This window comes from Passer domesticus, unplaced genomic scaffold (assembly GCF_036417665.1).
Source record: "Passer domesticus isolate bPasDom1 unplaced genomic scaffold, bPasDom1.hap1 HAP1_SCAFFOLD_58, whole genome shotgun sequence".
Classification (NCBI taxonomy): domain Eukaryota; kingdom Metazoa; phylum Chordata; class Aves; order Passeriformes; family Passeridae; genus Passer; species Passer domesticus.
This window is the reverse complement of record NW_026990164.1, coordinates 754,103-776,762: the sequence shown is the minus strand read 5'-3', so window position 1 is coordinate 776,762 and position 22,660 is coordinate 754,103. Positions and strand designations below refer to the sequence as shown.

The following is a 22,660-nucleotide window of genomic DNA, read 5'->3' as shown; positions in this document are numbered from 1 at the left end:
CAGCCTCAGCATCTGCAGAGCCTGGCTGCAAGGAGAGAAAGCAGAAACTGCCCGTCAGCTGAGGGCTCCTGTCCCCTTGTCCCAGCTGCCCACAGTGCCCAGGCCGTGCTGGCTGTGCCCAGAGCTGTGCCCAGAGCTGCCCATCAGTGCTGCCTTGGGAAGCAGGGCAGGAGGGCAGGACATGTGCCCAGCCTGCAGCCAGCCATGGCACATCCAGCCCTCAGCAGCTGCCCAGAGCCAAAAAGCAGCTGGGCAGTCGACCGAAGAATTTGTTGCATCCCTCCCAGCAAAGGGGGAAACCTTTGGTGCCCAGCCAGGCCATGCCATGCCCAGATCTGGGAGCATCCCCCTGGCTGTGGAACTCACCTGCAAATTGGGTGTGGAGTGTGTCTTTAGAGAAGCTGCCAGAATCCAAGTCCATCATCTTCAGCTGGCCAGGCCAAGGAAGAGATTGTCGTCCTTGAGGTTGTCCTTGCTGTCTCCAGCAGCAGCCCCACCTGGTACAGCTTCTCCAGGAGCTCCTTCTCCTTCCCTGGGACCAGACCAGGCTGTCAGGGCTCTGCCCAGGGCCCCAGCCATCCATGAACCAGACAAGCAAAACCAGGGGGGATGGTGGCCACCAGTGCTTGCCACACCAGATCTCCAGCTCAGCTCCAGCCCAAGAGCTGCATGTTCCCTTCTGCTGACCCCTGCTCAGAGCTACAGGCAGGACAAAACCAGTCTGGTTTGCTTTGCCACTGAGTGCCAAGAAATGTGTGGAGCTCCTACCTGCCAGGCCCCTGGATCCAACTGTGCACATGGATCTCTCCCATCTTCTAGGGCCGAGGAGCGCCCTGCACCCAAGGATGGCAGAAAAGCTCTTCTAATGATGGCCTGTCCGAGGGTTGCATGGACAAACACCTCTTAATGACATCTTGGCATTCTGGGGAGACAAACCAGAAATCACCAGTCACTTGGAGAAGTTTCCCCCTGTTCCTGTGCCCAGGCCATACTGGGTGTGCCCAGACCTGGGCCTAAACTTCCCCATGGATTCTCTGTTTAGAGGAGAGCAGGACATGTGCCACCTCCTCAGCAGCTGCCAGAGCAGGATGCCCATCAGCCCGCTGCTGTCTCCCAGCACTGGTATTCCCCCTGTGCCCAGAGATGAGGATCCACCTTGAGAGAGCCGTGGTGGGAACAAGATGCGCCCCCAGATGATCTCCTGGCCCCTCCTGAACGGGTGCTTCCCCACGACCAGCTGATACAGCAGGAGGCCCAGGGACCAGATCGTCGCTGCCTCGCCATGGTAGCTTTGGTGCTGGGTCCACTCTGGAGGGCTGTAGGCCAGGGTTCCTGTGGAACACAGACAGAGCTCAGCAGGGGGATGCTGCTGCTCCCAGAGCCTGGCCCCAGCATCCCTGGGCATGTGGGGGCTGCTCTAGCAACACACGGGGTGACCGCTGCCCTCTCACCATCACCTGGGACTTGTGTACAAACTCAGGGCTGGAAAAGAAGCCACTGGTGCTGGAAGAGGGCAGCAGAAACCCTGGGAAGGCCCAACCATGACACAGAAAGGAAAAACCCACCCACTGGTAGAGAAAACCCACTCTCCTCTTTGCCTGCATGGGCCCCCAAAAAATGTTAATAAGCCAAGGCAAACAAGGGGAGTGGAGCAGTCCAAGCCCCTCCTCCCCTGCACACCAAACCATCCAGGGCATGGGTTCAGACCCCCCTCTCCACTACCCCCATGGGGGTTTTTGTCAGGCTGGCTGCACCAGCTCCAGCCCCAGCCCAGGGCACACTGGGTAATGAAGGCTGTCAGCAGGGCTGGGAGCTGGCCTCCCTCACACCCCAACCAAATCAACTTGGCTCCAGCATTAATCCCATCCCAGCTGCAGTAGGGGGAAGCCCCGGTGCTACACCCAGGCTGGGCCATGAGATGCCCAGGAGCATCCCCTGCGAGGGCTCACCTGCAAACTGGGTGTAGGCTGTGTCTTGGAGGAAAGCGCCACAGCCAAAGTCGATCAGTTTCAGCTGCCCGCTGGCCAGGTCAAGCACGATGTTCTCGGGCTTGATGTCCCTGTGCAGGACCCCGCAGCTGGTGCAGTGCCGCACGGCCTCCAGCACCTGACGGAACAGCCCCCGCGCCTCCTCCTCCGGCAGGAACCTCCGCTCCGCCAGGAAATCCGACAGCTCCTGGCACCGTTCTGGACGCTCCAGCACCATCAAGAAGCTGTCGGGGAGCTCAAGCCACTCCAGGAGCTGAATGACACCAGCACAGCCACAGGACACCTTGGCCAGCAGCACGATCTCCAGGGGCGCGCTGGTGCCGTCGGGCTGCGGGAGGAGCGCGATGCCATCAGTGGAGCTGAGGCCGTGCCAGGGCTCTGGGACCCCTCAGCCAGCCCGGGATGCTCTGCATGCCCTGCTCAGCCCACGCCCGCTCTCCCCACAGGGCTCCTGGTGGCTCCCACCATGCCAGGCCCCGGCTCCTCGGCGCCCGGCACGGCCTGGCTTCTGCCGCTGGCCCTGCTCACTCACCAGCTCGCTCCAGTGCCTGATGCGATCCCGCGGCACGCGTTTGATGGCCACCTATGAGCAAGGGAGAGCAGCGGGCTGAGCTCAACGCCCGTCCCGCCGCACCCTGACCTTCTCCTCCTTGTCCTCCTCCTCCTCCTCCGCCCGCCGCCGGCCCTGCCGCTCACCGGGGCACCGTCCAAGAGCCGCGTCGCTGACCAGACGCTGCCAAATCCTCCGCGCCCCAGCAGGGAACCCAGGCGGTAGCGCTCCTGCAGGGCCTCCTGTGCCTTCCCTGCGGGCGGGACACGGCTGTCAGCGCTCGGCCCGGGGCCAGCAACGGCCCCCGAGCGCCCCTCACCCGCCCCGGCCCGGCCATCCCCCGGCGTTCGGTTTTTGGAACGCGGCACGGGAGGCTCGGGGCCGGCGGCTGCGCTGCCGAGCGGCGGAGCTTGGGCCGGGCAAGCCGCAGTGGAGGCGGCGGGAGAGGCAACGCCGCCTGTGTCCTCCGCGGGCCCCGGGAGGAGCCGGGGCCGGGGCCGGGCTCGGGGTCGGGGCCGGGGCCGGGACTGGACCCTGCGCCGGGGCCGGGGCCAGGGCCGGGCCAGGCGGAGCCAAAAGCCGGCGATGCCGCCCCAGCCCCAGGCATTGACGCCCGCCCAGCAGCGCCAGCGCCAGCACGGCCAGAGCCGGGCTGAGGCCAGGCGGCGGCGGGACGGCCGGGGGCGGGCACGGGGCAGCCCCGCCCGGGGCCGGGGGCGGGCCGGGGGCATGGCCCAGCCCGGCACGGGGAGAGGGAGGCGGGGAGAGGAGAGGGACGGCGGGAAAGGGAGAGAGGGAGAGGTACGGGACAGAGGGAGAGGGAGAGGAGAAGAGACTCTAAAAGTTTCTTCTGTCGCTGCTGCTGCCGCTGCTGCTGCCGCTGCTACTGCCGCTGCCGCTGCCGCTGCTGCTGCTGCCGCTGCCGCCACCACTGCTGCCGCTGCCGCTGCTGCAACTGAAGCTCCGGGGCCGTTTGTCCCCGTGTCCGTTTGTCCGTTGCCCGCTCGCCCCCGCCCCGAGCCCCACGTTCCCCGAGGGCAGCCCCTGAGCCTGTCCAAACACGGGAACTTTGCCGAGTTCAGCCAAGAGCCAGAGTCTGGACTCCTGCACAGTGGCTCAGGAATCCCCTCGGTCACTGCTGTGCATTGTCCCTGCTGAGGGTCAAACACTCTCAGAGCGCATTCCCTGAATGCAGAATTTGTACCTGACCCAAGCACTGCACTTACCTCTCCAGCATTGATTTCCAAGAAAAACAGGGAAAGCCAAACTGTGTCTAGGTCATGGTATCTTAAAATGTCTAAAACTTGCCAACTCATGGATCTTAGAAGTGAGATCTGTTTGGAATTAATGGGATGGACAACTAGTGCAAGATGGAAAAGGGGAGCATAAAAATAAATCGAGAAAAACATCTTGAATTGTTTCAATTTTCATTTAATTTCTTAAAAGCTCTTTCAGTTTTTCCAGAATCTTCTCCTCAGTCCTGTTTGCTTTTTCCAAGAACCTTTCCCGGAGAACGAGGTGCAGCTTGTGTCACAAGGTGTGCCACCAACTGCAGCTTTCCACACTGTGGGTGCAGCACAACACTTGCAGCAAAGCAGGAGAAATATTTGAAGAATTTGACAGCTTGTTCTTTTCTTTTCCTTGTGGGCTGGGCAGTTGTGCCATTGGTAAGGTTTTCATTGTTACTGTTCTACCCTAAGAAAACATGACAGGCTACCAAGAACTCTTGGGGAATGCAAGCCTGACTGAATGCAGAGAAAGAAACTCTAGAGCCTGCAGCCAGAAGTGGAGAGCTGTGTGATAATCATTCCAACACCCCCAAGGACATCTTGAAAATGATCTAGAAGATGCAAATGGGCTGACAGGGAGTTTGTTTCTGTCTTCAGTCCAGATTCTTCTACATCTGAAAACAATTCCACAGTCTCCATCTAAATCAAGAGTACAATCAGTTCATAAAAAGCACCAGAACAAACTGTAGCTCTCAGGAGATGACTGAAAGAATCTGAATAGGGAAAATGCAGGAGAAATGCATTTCTCAGCACTGCAGTACTTGCCTACCTGAAACCCTCCTCCATTTCCTCTGCATGCCTGGATCTGTTGGTGTCAGTTCTGTATTCGCTGGTGCCTCCAGCCCTGAATCCCCTCATCTACAGCCTGAGGAACCAGGAGCTCAAGGCTGGAGTGTGGAGACTGATCACTGGACATCTTAGGAAGCATTAAAGTGATTGCCAATTTCGGCAAATCACTTGTAATAAAAGTCATCTTTTATAGCTCTTTTAGTTTGGTTCTTTGATTTCCCTGTCATTTTGCTTTTTTAATATTCTTCCTAATGCTAGACAATTGTTTCTGCCATGTCTGACTTTCTTTCTCTCCACCTTCCCTGTGGCCACAGACTGTGCCAATGAGGGGCTGCAGTCTCAAAGGTTTTAAAGGAACTAAAGGATCTCCCAGCAAAGTTTTCTGCAGAGATCCCTCTATTCTTGCCTTCTCTGGAGCTGCAGCAGCAATGTCGGTGTGCAGAGCTGGGGCAGAGCAGTGCTGGCACAGCAGCTGTGCCCAGCAGCAGCAGCAGCAGCACTTGGTGTTGCCAGTGCTGCTGCCGTGGCCCTGCCCCGCTGCCCTGGTGGCCCTGGTGTTGCTGCAGGACCTGAGTGCTCTCGGGGCCGGGCACAGTCCTGGGGGTGGCAGTGCCGGGGCTGCAGCAGGGACAGGCCATGGGCACTGCTGGGGCAGCGCTGACGCCTCAGGCCAGGCCCTGGGGGCTGCAGGCTCCTTGCCCAGGCTCTCTCAAGAACACGGCCAGGCCAATGCTCAGCACAGAAAAGCCCCAGGGTGAGCAGCCCCAGGCTGGCCGTGGGCAGGCTGGGGGCAAACAGCATGGCTGGGGCTCTGCAAGGGCCCTGGGGGAGACGGGAAGGAGCAGCAGAGCAGGGGCTGATCCATCCCCAGTGCGCTGCACAGCCCAGGGCAGCGTCCTAGTGCGTCCTGATGGAGCTGCCAACAACATCCCCCCTCTGCAGCCCTGGCCTCTCCCCCAGCTCACAGAGGTGCCGCATCCTTGCAGGCACAGCCACGGCAGCACTGGCTCAGGAGCCCCTGTTTGCATTGCACAGAGCAGGCAGGAGCACCCCCATGCTGGTGCTGTGGGGACATGAACCTGAGGGAGCACAAATGCCATCAGCCCCTGGGGCCAGGAAGGGCTGGGGGACAGCAGGGAAACCACTCAGCTTTGTCCTGGCCTCTGCAGTCAGCCAGAAACTTTGTTCCCATTAGCTGGGAGATTCCTGTCCCACTGCAGATGCTGTTGCTCAGAGCCAGGGCTGCCTGACAGCCATCCCTGAACTGCCCTGAGCATTTCCTTGGCTTCACCTTTGTTTTTTTTTTCCCCCTTTGTTTGTACAAATTTCTTCTGTTCCCTCCCCTGCAAAAAGCCCATCCCTGTTTGCCCTTTCCTCTCTGGCCCCACTCCCCATTGCAGTTCCTGACTTGGCACCATGGGAACGTCCCTTGGGGAGCAGGATCATCCTCCAAGTGCTGCAGGAATTGTCTGCAGGCTCCTGCAGTGCCTGGTGCTGCTCCCTTGCCAGAGGCACCACAGGCCAGGGGGGCACATCTGGGCTGCTGTGTCTGCGTGTGGGGCTCCCTGTTCTGGGAAATGCGGAGGAGCTGCAGAGGCTCTGCGGGACTGACAGGATGGGCTTTGGGCCTGGGAGGAGAAGCTGAGGCACCTGGGCTGCTGGAGCTTCTGAAGAGGGGGCCCAGGGCTCATCGTGCAACTGCTGCAAGGGTGGTTTCAGAGAATCCCAGAATCAGCAAGGTTGGAAAAGACCTTGGAGATCATCAAGTTCAACCTCTGCCCTGACACCACCTTGTCTCCCCCGGGCCTCCTCTTCTCCAGGATAAACAACCCCAGCTCCCTCAGCCTCTCTTCACAGGATTTTTGCTCCAGACCCTTCACCAGCCTTGTTGCCCTTCTCTGGATACACTCCAGCCCCTCCAATTCTTGCTAAATTTGAGGCCCCAGAACTGGACACAGCAACCAAAGTGCTGCCCAACCAGCGCCCAGCACAGGGGAAGAATTGCTCTCCTGGTCCTGCTGGTGACACCATTCCTGGTCCATAGGAGTGCCAGGGGTTGGATGAGGGAAATGGTCGGGAGGGGGCAGGAGACACAGTCTGATTGACTCTCAGCCATGAAGGGTCTTGATTTTCATAGCTATTCAGTCTGCATTAGAAGGTGCTGGGGGTCAATATCAACTGGACATTGCTGATATCAATCTATAAACAGGAAAAAAATTAAACAGAACAAACTGTTCTCTCTGCATTGTTTTCAAGACAGTATATACACTTTGAATACACTTCAGATATCTGTCTAATTAATTACAGAAAACTTGAAAACTTCTGTTATTCCAAATGGCTTTTCTTCTTTGGGCATGTTGAACAAATGTTTATGAGCTTTTCTCACTGAATTCCTGAACTGAAGGGCTCAAGAAAGAAGAGGCCTTGGGAGTAGGAAAATTCATCATCAACCTCCAAGTGGCTGAGGATCCATCCCCATCAGAGCAGCAATGAACAGCAATGGGCACAGCTTTGTGGCTGCCCCAGCTTTGGGATGGGCCCTGGGCCTGGAGCAGGAGCAGCTCTTGAGGGCCCCAAGGCCGGGGCTTTTGTGCTGCCCTGGGCACATGGGATGGCAGCAGGGGCTGCAGAGCTCCCAGCACCTGAGCCAGAGGGGAGCAGGGCAGCCAGGGAGCCTCCTTTGGCCTTGGCCCAGCACCTTCCCCCATGGCTGGGGCAGAGTCCTGTGTGAGCTGCAGCTGCTGCTGTGCCCTTGGCAGGGGCTGAGGCCGTGGGGCCAGTGGCCAGAGCAGCCTGGCCTGAGCAGAGCTGTGGGGCCAGAGCCAGCTGGGCTGGGCTGGGGAGAGGCCCTTGGTGCTGCCCAGAGCTCAGGGCAGCTGGCAGAGCTTGCAGGGAGCTGGGCTGGGCTCAGAGAGCCTGCCCCAGAAACCATCAGTGTCCATCTCAGCCTGGCTGAGCGTGCAGGGGCAGGACTCAGGCCAGGCCTTGTGGGGCAGGGCCAGCGCCAGTGCAAGGCATTGCAAACAGGCAAGTGCCCCAGAGAGGAGGCTGCTCTGTGCCCTTGGGGGCATGGACAGAGCAGGGAGGGGGCCCAGGACATTTGTCACTGCCAGCCTCTGTCCCCAGGCCTTGGCAGCCCTGGCTGCTGAGCCCAGCTTTGCCCTGGGCTGAGTTTGGCTGTGGCCCAGCTCCATCCTCCTGCGGGGCTCAGGGCCTGTTCCCGGCCATGGCCAGCCCTGGCCGGCCTCTCTGCTGGCCCAGAGGCCGGCAGAGCCCGGGGCAGGGCTGTCTGTGCAGGCCCACAGGTGCCTGGGGCTGTGCAGGAGCTGGCAGAGGCTGCCCAGCAGGGAGGCCATGGGGCACAGAGCACCAAGGCTGCTGTGGGCACCACGGCACAGGGGCCGTTCCCAGCCGCAATGCTCCTGGCCTGGGCTGGGCCTGCACAGGGGCTGGGCCACCATGGCTGGGCCAGCACAGGGCCACCAAGGGGCCACGCAGCCACTGCCGGGGCTGACAGCAAGGCCAGGTACACACAAGCAATTGCTGAGCATGGCCTGCGCTGGCCAGGGCTGACTGTGCCACAGGCAGAGCTCAGCTGCCCTGGGGGGCTGCAGGAACAGTCAGGAGCCCAAAGAGCCTCCATGGCTGTGCTGGAGACCAAGGCTGAAGCAGGGAAATGCAGGGCTGCTGCGGCATGGGGAGGGCATTGAATTCCAGCACACACCTCAGCTCTCTGATTATCCCAGCACCATGCTGGACCCCATTTCAGACTGGGGCAGAGCAGATGTTGATGGGACAGAAGCCCCGCGGGGCTGTCAGGGACCTGCAGCTTGCAAGGTGCTCTGCTCTCCCTCAGGTGCTCTCGGAGAGATCCAATCCCAGCTGGGCACCTCAGGGCACAAGTGGCACTGCCTGTTCATGGGCACACAGCTGATGTCTGCCTGGAAAGGGGCACAGGTTTTAATACCTATTACTTTCATAATATACTTGCAAATCTTTTTTATCTGGGTCATTGGAGTTTTGAAAAAATGGCAAAGTTTTCCTGGGAGGAAGAGGAATTTCCTGGATCTCATGGATTCTTCTCCTGATGGCAGGAGAAGAAATTTTGATCTTCCCCTCTATATGAGCTACCAATATTCAGTCTAATATTTCATGACCCCGTCCTTCAGGTGTTTGCAGCTCTCCTGTTCCAATGGCCCTGTCTAAGGACATCTCTTCATTAGGGCAGCTGGATCTATGTCCTTCCCCTTGCTCCCAGATTATTTCCTGCAGCTGTTCTCAGGTCATTCCAATGTGCATCCCAGGCTTCATGCTTCAAGCTTCAGGGACTTGCCCAATTTCTCTGAAGTTTAAATACCTCTCTAGTCAGCACCTTAGTTGTAGTTTTATCTTTTCTATCACCTCTTCTTAAGTCTTTGTCTAAAATCCTTCCTGTATGGCAATCCCTTGTGAATGGTGGACATGTCAGATGTTGCTGGGATGTCTCAATGAGCTGAGGGAAGGGGTTTGATATTTCTTAAATTTTATCATGTTCACATTTTTTATATTGGCCATCAAGAGAAACCCTTCTGTGCCTCTGAGTCTCACTAGTTCCTGGTCTCTCAAAGGGCACAAACCTGATGAGTTGTGGTTCCCATTCCTGTGGCTGCACTTGGATCTCCCTCCATAGCCAGAGCAGAGCTCCCTTGTCCCAGAAAGTCCCTGGCAAAGGAGGGATGAAGGAAACAGGACAGGCTGTGGGGATCAGGGCCAGGGCAGAGCCAGGGAGAAGAATGACTTCTGCATTTGATGGAGCTGTGCCTTCTTTTGGCTTTGTTGGCTGACAAGAAATGAACATCCCTCGGTGTCTCAGGCAGATCCTTCTCCAAGGAAAGCAGGTGGGAGTTGGAGCCAAGGAGCTGAAAGCTGCAGGTGCAGCCTGGGCTGGAGGGAGCTGAGATTTGCACAAGGCTGCTCTGAGTGCCAGGGCTTGGATGGGGGAAATGGTGGGGTGGGGTAGGGACAGAGTCTGATTGATTGTCAGCCATGAAGGGTGTTGGCTATATCTATTCATATCTATTCAAACTGCATGAGGAGGTACTTGGATTTAGTGCCAATTGGAGATTGCACATATCAATTTATCATCAGGAAAAAAAAAAAATTAGGACCTAAAAAATGTTTTCTCACTCTCTTTGTAAATATTCATTCAATTATACATTCACTTTGAATACACTTATGAAATGTGTTGAATTAACCACACAAGATTTGAAAGCTAAAATCAAATTATTCCCAAAGGCTTGGCTTGTTAAGATGTTCTGAATGTTAATGAGGCCTGGGACACTGAATTCCTGCACTGAAGAGCTGAAGGCTGAACAAGCCTCTGGAGCAGTGAAATCCAGCAGCAGGCTCCAAGTTGCTAAGGATGTCAGCAGCCCCCACTGAGGCCATCCCTGCCCAGAGAGCGTGGGGGAATGGGCAGACAAGGAGAGCGTCCCTGGGGCTGGGCCAGCAGAACTCAGAGGCACCAGCGGCTCCAGCTGGGAAATGGAGTGTGGAATGTGGCTGGGAAAGCCCTGCCTGGGCTGTGCCAAGCAGGACAGACAAGCCCTGACTCCCATCCCCCAAACAACTGTCTCAAGGAGACATTTAAAAGGAATTACAATTGTTTGTGTCCTCTGAGTTGGAGGCACTGGAGAAATACCAGTACAAGAGATTTTGAGGAGCTCAAAGCAGCTTTTATTGGCAACTCTAGAAAATCAGAGAAACTATGGCAAAAGGTTTAATATGACATTCAATCAACAAAAAAACATTTCTGAAGCATTAACTTGGCCATTCCACTTGACAAACTCTAAGCCTGATAAACTTTAAGTTCATCAAAATTCGCCAGAGGAGAGAAATAGAAGTAGACATAGAAAGAGAGAAAAATAAGATTTAAGAAGCACACACAGAGATACCAACTCCTGGATTCCAGCAGCATTCAGACAGAAATTCCAAGAGGCTGCAGGGTCAAGATGTGTGCTTGCCTTGTGGTCAGCCTTCAATACCCCTTGGTCTTGCTGGGCCCTTCCCCCAGGTGGGACTTGGGCTCATTTGGTCACTCAGGAGCTGGGCGGGGGCTACAGAGGTGGCTGTGGAGCATTGCCTGTGCTGTGCCAGGGACTGGCAGCCACTGCTGGGCTGGGATAGAGGCTCTGGGGGGATTGGGGTTCCAGGGCAGGACAGCGCTGGGGTTTCAGGGCAGGACAAGGTGGACCTGCTTCTTCCTCCCCCACACACAAGATGTTTCCAGCCAACAATCTCCTCCAGCCTGTCACAACAGGGAATGTTTGACGTGAAACTTCAATTTTGGCAATGATCACCTGGCCAAGAGGGACAGTTCTTTTCCACAGGATTGAAAACCACCTTTTCCATCGGATTTGTTACTCATTTCTGGTTTGATTGCCTGGGTTTGGTTTGGTTTGGTTTTGTTGTTGGATTGTTTCCTCGGTGTGCCTGCAGTGTCCAGTCATGAGCAGTGTGACTCTTGCTGAGGAATTTTTGTGGTGCTGTCACTTAATATTAAATATGTTTTTTGCTGATATCTTTCCTGGGAGTTTTCCAGTGCTCTCGTTTGTAACAGGGTGAAGGAGCCCTGGCCCAGGCTCTGGCCCTGGGGGACACAGGGACGCTGCCGGGGGGGTCCCTGTCCCCCTGTCCCACCCCCCAGGGCCTCGGCCCCCCGTCCCCGTGTCAGGCTCTGGGGTCGATCTCATGGAACACCCTCTGGGGGAGGACGCGGCGCTGGGGGTGGGGAGACAGGGGTCTATTGAGAGTCTCTTGTATCATGTGGTGGAAACCCAGAAAAATAATGGTCAGGAGAAGCCTGGTTTATTGAGAACATTCCTGCATAGCAGACAAGATATAGCCTTGTGCAAATGACTCCATGCAGCATTCACATATTTAATTCCTTCTTTTCCTCTTCCAGGGGAAGCAGAGTTGCTTTATTTACTCCAAGCAATATTTTCTCCCTCCTCCCTGGCAAAGAACAAGCTCCCATCCTGACAAGTGCTCACAGGTTTACTTAAGGCTCATCACACCCATGCTCAAGAGAGTGGAGCAGCTTAATTTATCACTTGTTCCAATGATTAACTTGCCCAGCTGCCAGGTTCAAGAGCCCCAGAGTGCCTCAGGTTGTGTGGGATCACAGAAGGAAAAGCTCCATGGAATTAAGCTGCTGCCACACTGGCCCTCTTTGCCTGTCAAACCCATTCAGCTGCTCTTGCTCTGCCCTGTCAAAATCCTCCATAAAATACAAGTGAAAATCCCTCCTCACCTGTGAGAAAGCACAGTTGGGTTCTGCTCAGGGCATTTCAAATTACGTGGGGTAGTTGTGACCTCCCCTTACAAAGGCAGCATTTCAGGAAAACCAAAAGTTTCTTTTCAGGGACTCACCAGACTCAGGACACCTTCCGCTAATAAGGTTGCTCCAAGTCCCATCCAACCTGGCCCTGAACACTTCCAAGGGTGACACAGCCACAGCTTCTCTGGAACCTGTTTTGCTCCTCCCAGGTCTAAAATCGCACTCAACTTAGCAGCCTCAGAGATAGATTTCTATTCAAGAGCTGCATTTTTCTAGGAAAGAAATATGGCAAACCTTGTTTGCATCTGACTTGGCAAAATCAACACAAGCTCTGAAGAAAGGGCTGCGGCCCACTTTTCTTCCTTTTCCCCATTTGGTGGAAGATTTTCATTCTGTTGTTGTTTGGAGCAGTTTTTTAATCGATCTGGCTGAGGATGCTGAAAATAGTACAGCAAGTTACTTGTGTGAGGGGTGGAAAACTGAGCTCTTGCACATCCAGTGTTTCTGTTGTTGGAAGTCTTCAATCCCACCTCTCGCTGGGATGAAATAGGTGCTACTCATCCAGTTTCTAAAGTATCACGCATCGAGCTGACACTATTTGAAGACTTAAAAATAAGCGCAAATTTAAACAAACCTCTGATCCCTTCCATTTCCTCTGTTCCACAGTTGATGACAGAAGACAGGAGAGAAAGATTGTTTTGGGAGCAATGATGTCAGGACTCTAAAAAGAATATCAAACCTGCTCTGCCACACTCTCAGCTGTTACAGCCTTTTAAGTGAAATTATTTGTGTTTAAAATTATCTGTCATCTTTCTCAGTTTTGTTTTTAAATATCTATGCAAACTGTCCAGCTTTACCAGCCTGTTATCCTTCAGTTAATGATTGTTGTCAATCAGTAAGAAATCTCAGTGTAACAAAATGCCAGAGGAACTGCTTTTATTGTAAAAAATTATTCCCAGGGAAACAAAATGTCATGTAAAGATGAAAGTATTAGTAAAGATTCAATTACCCAAGGTGTCTTGGAAGACAGAGCATTTGGAAAAGGTCAATCAGACCCTGTTATGGGGTCATCAGTCGATTCCCCAATGATTCAAAGTTTTAAGAATTATTTGTATTAAGTTTATAACCTTTGTTATTTTTAGTTTTTATAAGTAATGCTGATAGTGATTGTTGTTAATATTACATGAATGCTTAGAAAAGGGGTTGTCTTAACTTCCTTGAACACTTGCTGTTGATAAATTGATTACATTATGTGAATTCTCTGATTTTTGTGATAAGAATTATTATTAAGGTATTGTTGTAGTATTTACAGCCAGCTTTCATGTGTTTTTCTATTTTTTTTGTGTGATCACCTGCAAGACACGTGTCTCTTCAAGATTCTGTCTTTTATTTCCTAACTATTTAGATGTTTCTGAAAGTTTTTATCCAAATTGCCAGTTTTGTGGTTCTTTTAATTATTATTACAGGAATACTCCAGCAGAGAATTCAAGAAGTTTGCTGTGTTTGGAAAATCTCTGTCTTGACAGAAACTTCAGAAAGATTCAATGGTTTGATAGTTTGATTAGTTTGTAACCCTAAGGTTTCTTGTTTATAACAGTTGTTTTTAAAAAGTCCTGTTTAAAAAATGTGTTAAGTGACACTCACCAGTTAGATTTTGGGCTCTGGCCAAGCTCTAGCTCTATTTGGATGGAGTGACTGACAATCAACCCAGATGTTTTCTGCATCAAATAGTATTCAAGTCCTTTTGACTTGGCGATTTGACCATCTATGATAGCTGAGCTATTTTCAGAAGGAGTTGGGGGAAACATGAATCCGGACATGATTTCTCCAATTCTCTGTCATTTTAAGGTTTATCAGCTGTCGCAGACTCTGGGATAAAAGTTCAGTGTTGTAGTGTTTAGTAATTTTCTGATCTTGTATATGTTGTTGTGTGTATTATCTAAATTGATTCCTAATTACTCTTATCTTAACATTTCTCTATGTAACATTGCAAAATGAAACCAGGACCCATTCTTCACCTCCAGGATTTTGAGAAGATTCTTCAGTCCTGCAGGGATGTGGGATTTGTTTGTGTTTTAACAGGTGCAAAGTCCAGATGGATTTCAATGAAGAATGTGTAACTCTATCAAGAGCAAGAGAAACGTTGACCATTCAACAAGCAAAGAAGACAGACAGATATTGGACATGCTGTCTCAAGATGTACAAAGTGTAAATCATGCAGTATTGCAGAATAGAGCAGCAATGTATGCTATAGGGATATTAGGTGTAATAGTATTGCTAATGCTTGTATTACCATGCTTGCTTAATTGCGTACAAAGAATAGTGAGTCAGATGATGGGGCGGGCTTGGAAAACAACACTTCTGGCCCAAAAAGAAAATGGGGGAAATGTTGGGAGCTTTGTAACAAGCTAGCTACGAGCTAAAGGTCACTGTGAGATTAATTTGACCGAGATAGAGAATGAGGGGAGTTGCCATTCCAACTAAACTGTGTCCTTGGCCCACGGATGAAGAAATGCACAGACACAGGTGGTAAAGCCAAACAGCCTGGGAAAGTAGTAAGTAGTTATACCAAAACAGCACGTTGATCGCTGATAACTAATTAGCCAATGGTGAGCTGGGATTTGCACTATGCATGAGCTAATTAAAAGGTGTATAATAATTGGCGATTTGGGAATAAAGACGAGACTTGTCGATCATCATATGGTGAGCGAGTCTTCCTTCTCCATCAGTTCTGCCCTCTTCCTGATGATGCTGTGCACGGATGGAGCCCTGCCGTGTTTTCGGGATGCTATTCTTGAAAACTTCCAGCATTCCCAGCCCCTGTGCTCTCCATGGATGCCTGCCATGGAATCCCTCTCAGCTGGGTTCAGAGCATCCTCAGATTGGCTCTTCTAAAATCAGGGGTGTTACAGGTTCTGGAGGATTCCCATGCAGAAAGACTTAATTGTACTTGTGATTGGAAATCCAGTTTTGTTTGATCAGCTGCTCTTGCAAAGAATATGTACCAACCCCTGGAATGGTGAAAAGCCAATGAGCAGGAGATGCAGCATGGTGCTTCATTGGGAGGGGCAGGCAGGCCACCCACATTCAGGGCATCCCCTCCATCAGAAGGACATGCATGTTGTCCCTCTCATCCCTCCACCCCACAACCAGGCCTGACATCTCCTCCTCTGGAGCGGAGTTTTTCCTGTTATAACGTCATCTCATGCTTGGTCAGCACGTGAGAAGAGGCTGCAATGGCTTGTGATGCCACCTCCATGCCAAACACAGCTCCACTGTGTGCTGTTCCACTTTCACAGGTTAACTTCCCATCAATTGACCAATCCATTGTTTCTCTCAAGGGTCACATTCCCACCAGTTCATCCATAAGGTTTCCTTCACTGTCTGTTCTTCATTGTCTTGCTGACGTGCACAACAGCGGATCAAATGTGGCAGGGCCTTAGACACGACTTCACTCCTGACACACAGGCTCCTTGTGCCACTGCTGGCCTTCCGTGTGCTCAGCAAGATCTGTAACTGCACAGGGTTGTGGAACTGCAGCTTCAGCACAGGGACCGTGCCAGCCTGACCTGCCCTCGTTCCTGTGCACAAAACACGGCGTGGCAGAGAATGGCAGCAGGGGCCTGTGTGTCCCAGGGCCCCGGATTTGCGGCGCTTCAGCTCCACAGGGATGCAGGCAAAGTGAAGAAGCCAAACCGTTTATTAATGAAAGCCAAAAACAAGGGGTGATATGGGAGGGGAAGAGGGAATGGGCAGTGTCTGAGGGCTGGAGGGAGGGAGGTATCTACAGGCAGGGAAAGGCCAGAAGCCATGCGAGCTTCCCACAGGCTCAGCTGTACCAATCATCAGCTGTGCCTGGAGCTCCAGCGGCAATGGGAGATGGTGTCCTGTTCAGTGTCTCCTGGTGCTGTTCTTGGGACACTGGTTCTCCGCATCCTGAAGATGGACCTAATTCTTCAGCTCTTCTGGCAAACTGGGCGTGAATATTCAGGTTTCAGTGGGACAGACTAGTGTCTTTCCTTGGGACTGAAATGGCTGGAACAAAGAAGAGAGCCACAGTCAGCACCCACATCTGCATGAATCCTAGGAGACCCTCCTGCCAAGGTGTGCTGCTTTGTGCACCCCAGACATCATGTTTTGGGAGAAGCTGCTGGCAGCTTCCTCCGTGTCTGCTAGGAAACCAATCAATGGCTGCCTTTGGGAATTGATAATCTGGAAAGCTGTACACAAAAGCCTCTGTGAAAAACACATCTTAAAAACAAAAGAAACTCGGGGAACTTTCTCTTTTCCCTTCTGGCCGACAAAGAGGTAACACTGCTGGCCCAGCCAAGGCCTGGCTGAGGTCTGTGAAGAAGAAGTCAAGCCCTAGATGGGAAAGATGAGGAGATGCCTTTAGTTTTAGGCCAAAATTCTCTTGTAATTCTCCTGTATATGGAGAATGATAGTTTTTTCCCTATAACGCATGAAGGTATGGGGAGATGAAAGTGTTCAAATGGTAGGTATTGAGCAAAGACCTCCATGCTAAAGTCAGCAGATGTTAAAGTAGCTGTGATTCTTGGAGAAGTTTCAACAGAGACGGAGAGAAGAGTGATGAAGATCCTGTGCCCCCAGGAACAGAAGATCTCTCTTGCTAGAGATGAAGATGATTTTAGAGAACAAGAACTTTGCTTTTGAACAGCTCATCTTTAAAACAGTAGCCCATAAGTTGACATGCCACATAAACCCAGCTGTGGGAAAAGCTTGTGGAAAATGGGAGTGATTTCAGCATTGCACATTTCCCTGGGTGGCTGCTATTCATGGAAATTGAGAGCCACGAGAGAACTGTTTTCTTATGGAAAAGTCTCCATAACATTAATAAGAGGGACTTCTCTCCTTAAGCAAAGAGACAAAAGACTATTGCAGAGGTAGTAAACTGACTCAAAATTTGGGTTTGGTCTCTTTACATTGCCAGTGGGAAAGAAAAGGTTGTAGGGGGAGGAGAAGTGTTCCGAAGGTTTTGTTCTGACTCTTATTACTCTTTCTTTCAGTTACTCTTAAATTGTTCTTCATACCCTTTTAAAGGCTCGAGCCTGCTTTGGCTTTCTCTTAATTCTATCTCAAAGGGGAAATGAGTAAATACATTCTGGTGAGCGAACTGCTGATTAACCAGAACTGAACCCACCACAGCAACTGGCACATTGGCCAGGAAATCCTAAATTGGCAAAGCAAAACCACTACATCAAGGGTGTCCCACTCAGCTCTTCTATCGGCCACAAGAGAGGAGGGGCCCACGGGATCAGCCACAAGACGCTGGCCACGAATCCCCCCAGCAGTGTCCCTGCAATCGCTCTGTGTGCTCTGGCCACGCCATCCCTCATGCACACAAGGAGCGAAGCCCACCGCAGCCGGGACAGGGATGGCAGCTCCCTGCCCGGGCATTGCAGCTCTCCCTGGCAGCCCCGCTACCAGCCCGCTGCCCTCACTCACCATGACTGTGGAACTGGAGCTCTTCCCTCTTCCTCGACAGGTAGCGCGCGGCATCCCTGTGAACACAGAGCCTGTCACGGCGGCAGCGGCACAGCTCCCTGCCAGCGGCGCTGCCAGCGCTGCGGCCACACGCCCTGCTGGCCCGGCAGGGCTCAGCCCGGGCCCTTGCCGCACGCTGCCGCCCAAGGGCACGGCTGCCAGAGGGCGGCAGCAGCGCCCGGGCCAGGCGGGGCTCCACGGCGCCGGGCCCGGATGGCGCTGCCGGGGCAGCGGGCGGGGCTGGGGCCGAGCTGCGGCGGGCCGGGGAGGGAGCCCGGCCTCGGGGCTCACCGATGATCCTGAAGGCCGTCTCTCGCGGGGACTCCTGTGGGCTATCCAGGAACCGCAGGGCCCATTGCATGCGCTCGCTCGCTTGTCTCCTGTCCTCTAGCAGCTGCAGAGAGCAGCAGCAGGGAAGGCTTGGCGCGGGCTCAGCCCCTGTGGCGGGCGCTCCCTGCGCCCAGCCCCGGCCTCCCCTGCCCGCACAGCCCTGAGGCGCGGCCAGCAGCCGCTGGTGCCGGGCTCCGCAGGGGGCAGAGGGCCGGCTGCTGCCCGGGGAGCCGCGGGGCCGCCCCGCAGCCCCGCCGCGCCGGGGCTCCATGGGCACCCGGCTCGGGCCCACAGCAGCCTGGAGAAGAGCCCGCGCAGCCTCTGGGTGCAGCAGCGGGCAGGGGCACAGCTGCCAGCCCCGCACACTGAGCACCGCGCTCAGGGGCCTTCTCCAGGCTGAGCCTGGGGCTTCCAGGCCCTTCTTACCAGGCACTCATCAATTTTCAATGGCTGCTTTGTCTTCAGAACCCTCTGGAGATCCGTCTTCTCCAAGAAGCCAGCCGCACAATACAGCGTTTTCATAGAGGCCTGGAGAGCAGCAGAGAGCCAGAGATGGCCCCACAGCCCAGGGCACCGGACTCACATCCCTGTGCCAGGGCCTGGAGGAGGCTGCAGCCCACCAGGCACCGGGCAGGAGGCAGCCGAGCCCCCTGCCAGAGATCCACCAGCATCACACAAAACCTCACCTCTGCCACATGCTGGTTCTCCTCATGGCAGTGCAAGAAGAGTGGGAGCAGGCTCTGGCTCACAATTCTCTTCAGGGGCTTTTTACCCTCTTCCACTACCAATTCCATCACCTTGCAGAAGAGGGAAATGGAGAGCAGCTGCAGATGGCTGTTGTCCTGGAGGAAAGAAGGAGAAAAAGGCCTAAGCATCACATATCCAGTACTCCTGGGCAAAGGCCTGAATATCCAGAGAGCACAAAATTTCTGGCCAGCGGCCAGTGCCCATGGCTGGGGCCACAGAGCCTTACACGGTCAAAGAGTGGCAGGAGTGCCTCAGCTAGCTTTGGGGCAGAAGTGCTGGATATCATGAGATGTTTTTTCTGGAGCATCTTCTTCAACAGAGAGAGGGACATGCTGACCACCTGTCCATCTGCATCACCCAGCAGCTCCAGAAGTCTTCGAGACACGCTGCGTATAGGTCTGGCCTGTGTGGAACACAAGGCTGAGCTGGGAGCCCATGGACGGCTGCACCGCCAACAGCGCCCGGGCACTGCGACCCCAGCCTGCTGCTGCAGGGCCCACAGGCCAAAGGCCTGACCCAAAGCACTGGGGCAGGTGAGGCAGGAGAGCTGGGAGCAGCTGCCTCAGCTGCTGAAGCCCTGCCAGCCCATGGGGCTGCTTTCCCCAGCGCAGCTTCAGCCGCTGCCCCTTCTCACCGTTGAGGGATCCTTGCTGAGCACCACGAGGCCTCTGAGTGCCAGGCGACGCCTCTCCCTGCACTTGCTGTGCAGGCAACTTGACATGATCTTCAGGACAGTGTGAGCACATTTACTCAAGTCCAGGCACTGGAGGACCTGAAAGGCACAGGCAGTGATGGGGGACCCGGCCAGCAGCAGCCCCGAACCGCACAGGGCTGGGCCCAGGCAGCAGCACAGGGCACGGGCACCGTCCCAGGCAGCTGTGGCTATGAGAGGGCAGAGAGCTGGGAGGCAGCTCAGCGATGCAGTGCTGGCCACCAGGCTCACCTCCACAAGGAATGCCAGGAAGGGCAGATCCCACCTTGGCTTTTCACAGCTGAGCACGAGGAGAAGGCGGTATGCGACATGGGAACACATGGAGGTCAAGACATGGCGCATCTCCCTGGAAGGGGGAAAAAGGCACCAAGAGCCTGAGGTGGGGGGACCAAACCTCTGCCAGGACTGACTCACGGAGGTCTGGTCTTTCCCCAGCATCCCTGGAGGGGATGTGAGCGCTGTGGGAGGTGGCCCCTTTGGGGAACTCTCCTCTCCCAGCCTTTTCCAGTCTCCTTGGCCGTCCCTCGGCGTCAAGGCCCTCTGGCCCCTGACCACAGGGACTGTGTGGGGCACCCGGGCACAGGGCAGAAATGCTGAGGGCAGTGTGGAGGAGAAGGGGGTCTCACCTGGCCAGCAGACCCACGGCATAGTGCTGGGTGTGAGCAGTCAGCAGCGTGTCCCAGCCACACTTACGCTCCATATCCATCACCTCCTGGTCACACTGCAGTCGGTAGAGCAGAGCCTTCATGGCCTGCACTGCAAACCTGTGTGCAGAGCAAAGCCCAGGTCACACTGGGAGCACTGGCACTGGCCACAAGGGCATGGGAAGGACAGGAGGACTGGGACCTGTTGGGCCTGCAGGGAAGGCGATTTTCCTCCTGGCATGCTCTCCAGAAGTTTTCAACTTCCTCTGGTGGCATCTGCTGTGTGGTGATGACAACGTGGAAGAGCAGAGCCGTAAACAGAGGGTAGAAAGAATGAATCCTTGTCTCATGGTACAGAGGCACCTGGACAATCACCCAGATCACCAGAGTTGCCTGCAAGAGAAGCAGCCCAAAACGGAGCTCAGTGCCGAGGTGTCCTTGGGGCAGGGCCCAGGGGCAGATGCAGGGGGAGCAGTGGGCCTGGTGGCCCCTGAGCCTGGCCCTAGCCCAGGTTTCAGCCCAGTGACTGAGGCAGGGAGAGGATGGAGAGCTGCTGGAGAGGCAGCCGGGGGCTGAGAAGAGACCAGTTCCAGAAACTCACAGCCAGGGCAAAAACATCCTGATTGTCCCCATCGGAGGTGCACATTTTGCTCAGAGGCCAATCCTCCATTACACGGACCAGTGTTGGCAGCACTTTCTCCATTGTTAGTCTTGACGAAGCAATGGCTCTCCACATCATTGCAGCAGCTCTGTGGGATCAGGGCTCTGTGTCAGGGGTGTCTCAGTCACAGTACCATGCCCTGTGCAGCTGTGGGGGCACAGGTGACAGAGCCCCGGTGCCCTGAGGGGCAGGGAGGGAGCATTGGCAGCAGGCTGGGCAAAGAGAGGGGCCCGAGGGTCCTGGAGCTCTCTGCCTGTCTGGCAGAGCCCATTGGACGGGCTGTGATGGGCCACGGGCCCTAAAGGCTGGTGAGCCCTGAGCTCTCAAGGCACGTGGGCCCCGTACCTGTCACACGTTGGGGCACAGCGCAGGAGGGTCAGCACCACATCAACAGGATGTTCTTCAGCCAGCCTCACAATGTCAATTTTCAGCCTGGCATCCACAGTGTCATGGGACACCAGCCTCTGGTGGATGTTCCTTACAATGGCTGGCACCTGGAGGACACCTGGGGGAAACTTGGAGCGCTCTTCAAGGGAGCAACTTCCCCAGCTTCCCTTCCCGCCACACTGTGCTGGCCTCAAAGGCTGAGGGGCCCCAGTGATCACGGCTTGAGGGGGCACAAAGTCCTGGGAGACCTCTAGGCCTGATCCCAGCCTGCTTAGCTGCTCCTGAGACGAAAAACAAGGGTCCCTGAAATACTCTGGTATTAATTCCTCGATCAGAGTTGGAGTGGGCGTGGTGTCAGGATTTGCGGTGGCTTCAGTCTCTCCAGTGTTGGCATTTGTCATGGCCACGTCCTCAGTCACTGCCTTGTCTCCGTTTGCTGTGTCCTCATTCATTATGGTGTCAGAGTCTTGAAAGTGCTCAGCTGAATCCAGGCTGAAATCAGGCTCTGCCTGGAGCTCGGTCAGCCCCGAGTCAGGCTCAGCTGGGCCCTCAGCTGCACTGGTCCCGGTCTCTCTGCGCTGAACTCGCAGAAACTTCCGGAACATCTGCAGGACAGGGAAGCCAGAGATGCTGCATGGCATTCTCCAAGCGTAGTGCTCGGCTGAGCAGGGACAGCAGGCCCAGCCCATGGATGGGATGGCTGCAGGTACCTTCAGGGTTCTGTGGAAGCGGCCACGGCTGGATTGCTGCTCTTGTGTGCGCTCCACGGCTGCATCTGGCAAAGAGCGAGCACAGCCAGAGCTGAGGGGCTGCGGGAGAGGCCGGAGAACACAGCCCAGCCCTGCGCTCCCCAGGCAGGGACAGCCCCGGGATGCCCCAGGGGGATGGAGCACGGCCACTGTGGGGTGTCTGCCTGGGCCCTCTTCCATCCTGTCCATGGGCATGTCCCCAGGGGATGGGATGGGATGGGATGGGATGGGATGGGATGGGATGGGATGGGATGGGATGGGATGGGATGGGATGGGATGGGCCCACACTGGCTGCAGCCATCAGCCCTGTGGCGCAGCTCTGACACTCACCATCCTGCAGTGTCTGGATCTGCTCCGGCTCTTCAGGCTGTTCTGCTGGGGCAGCTCCAGGGCCTTTGTTTTTTTTCCCCCTGAGCACTTTGAACAAGCCAAGGAATCTGCCTGCCATGTCAGAGTCTGGCCTAGAGGGCACCTTAAATAGAGGTTCCTCAGGATATTGCCAAGTCAACAAGTCTTGCAGTTGCTGAAAGCACCAGCAAGAGAGAAGCCTCAGGAAGGCAGCAGGACAGCAAGCAGCAAGACCTGCACTTTGGTCTTGAGGACTCCTGCCAAAATCACAGGAGACTCCTCAACAACGATTCAGGTCACCAAATCCCGCGGTCTGGCCTGGAGTGCACAGGCCACAGGGATAGATGTCTTGGAAAAGATCCGAGTCACCAAATGCCACAGTCTGGCCGCAAGGCCAGCTGCAGGAACAGCGTCTGGAAAAAGCTCCGGGTCGGACACGAACGAGTGCGCTGTGCGGGGGCTCCTCACAGCACCGCTCTGTCCCGTCCTGTCCCGTCGCCTGCTCTGTGCGCTGTGCCGTGCTCTTGTCACCCCCAGCTCCTATGTCACCACATGTCACAAAGGACACACTCCTCCATTCCATGCCACCGTGACCGTGCTGCAGTGTGTCACAAAGGAACCTTGCACACACTGCCGCCTGCCC

The 22,660-nt window shown here is 54.9% G+C and overlaps 1 protein-coding gene across 1 annotated transcript; it reads right to left on the bottom strand.

Annotated features, from left to right (window-relative positions):
- Nucleotides 1-267: 267 nt before the first annotated feature.
- Nucleotides 268-22,518, bottom strand: LOC135292917 (uncharacterized). The gene is made up of 18 exons (XM_064406973.1): nt 22,000-22,518; nt 21,631-21,695; nt 20,879-21,525; nt 20,474-20,621; nt 20,075-20,265; nt 19,855-19,992; nt 19,460-19,574; nt 19,151-19,288; nt 18,743-18,919; nt 18,456-18,611; nt 18,196-18,297; nt 17,731-17,833; nt 17,401-17,456; nt 2,685-2,813; nt 2,521-2,571; nt 1,950-2,316; nt 1,156-1,332; nt 268-922 (listed from the first exon to the last, which is right to left on the bottom strand). Exons 1-18 carry the CDS (start codon nt 22,115-22,117, stop codon nt 816-818), a joined length of 2,985 nt encoding a protein of 994 aa, XP_064263043.1. The 5' UTR covers nt 22,118-22,518; the 3' UTR covers nt 268-815.
- Between the last annotated feature and the right edge of the window lie 142 nt (nt 22,519-22,660).

What these genes read in the sequence shown, in the direction of transcription:
- LOC135292917 (XM_064406973.1), bottom strand. Translation starts at nt 22,117, where the DNA reads ATGGCAGGCAGATTCCTTGGCTTGTTCAAAGTGCTCAGGGGGAAAAAA. An exon ending in AGGATGTTTTTGCCCTGGCT is followed by an intron (nt 20,266 to 20,473) that starts GTGAGTTTCTGG and finishes CTTCTCTTGCAG; the next exon opens with GCAACTCTGGTGATCTGGGT. An exon ending in GACGGCCTTCAGGATCATCG is followed by an intron (nt 17,457 to 17,730) that starts GTGAGCCCCGAG and finishes CTGTGTTCACAG; the next exon opens with GGATGCCGCGCGCTACCTGT.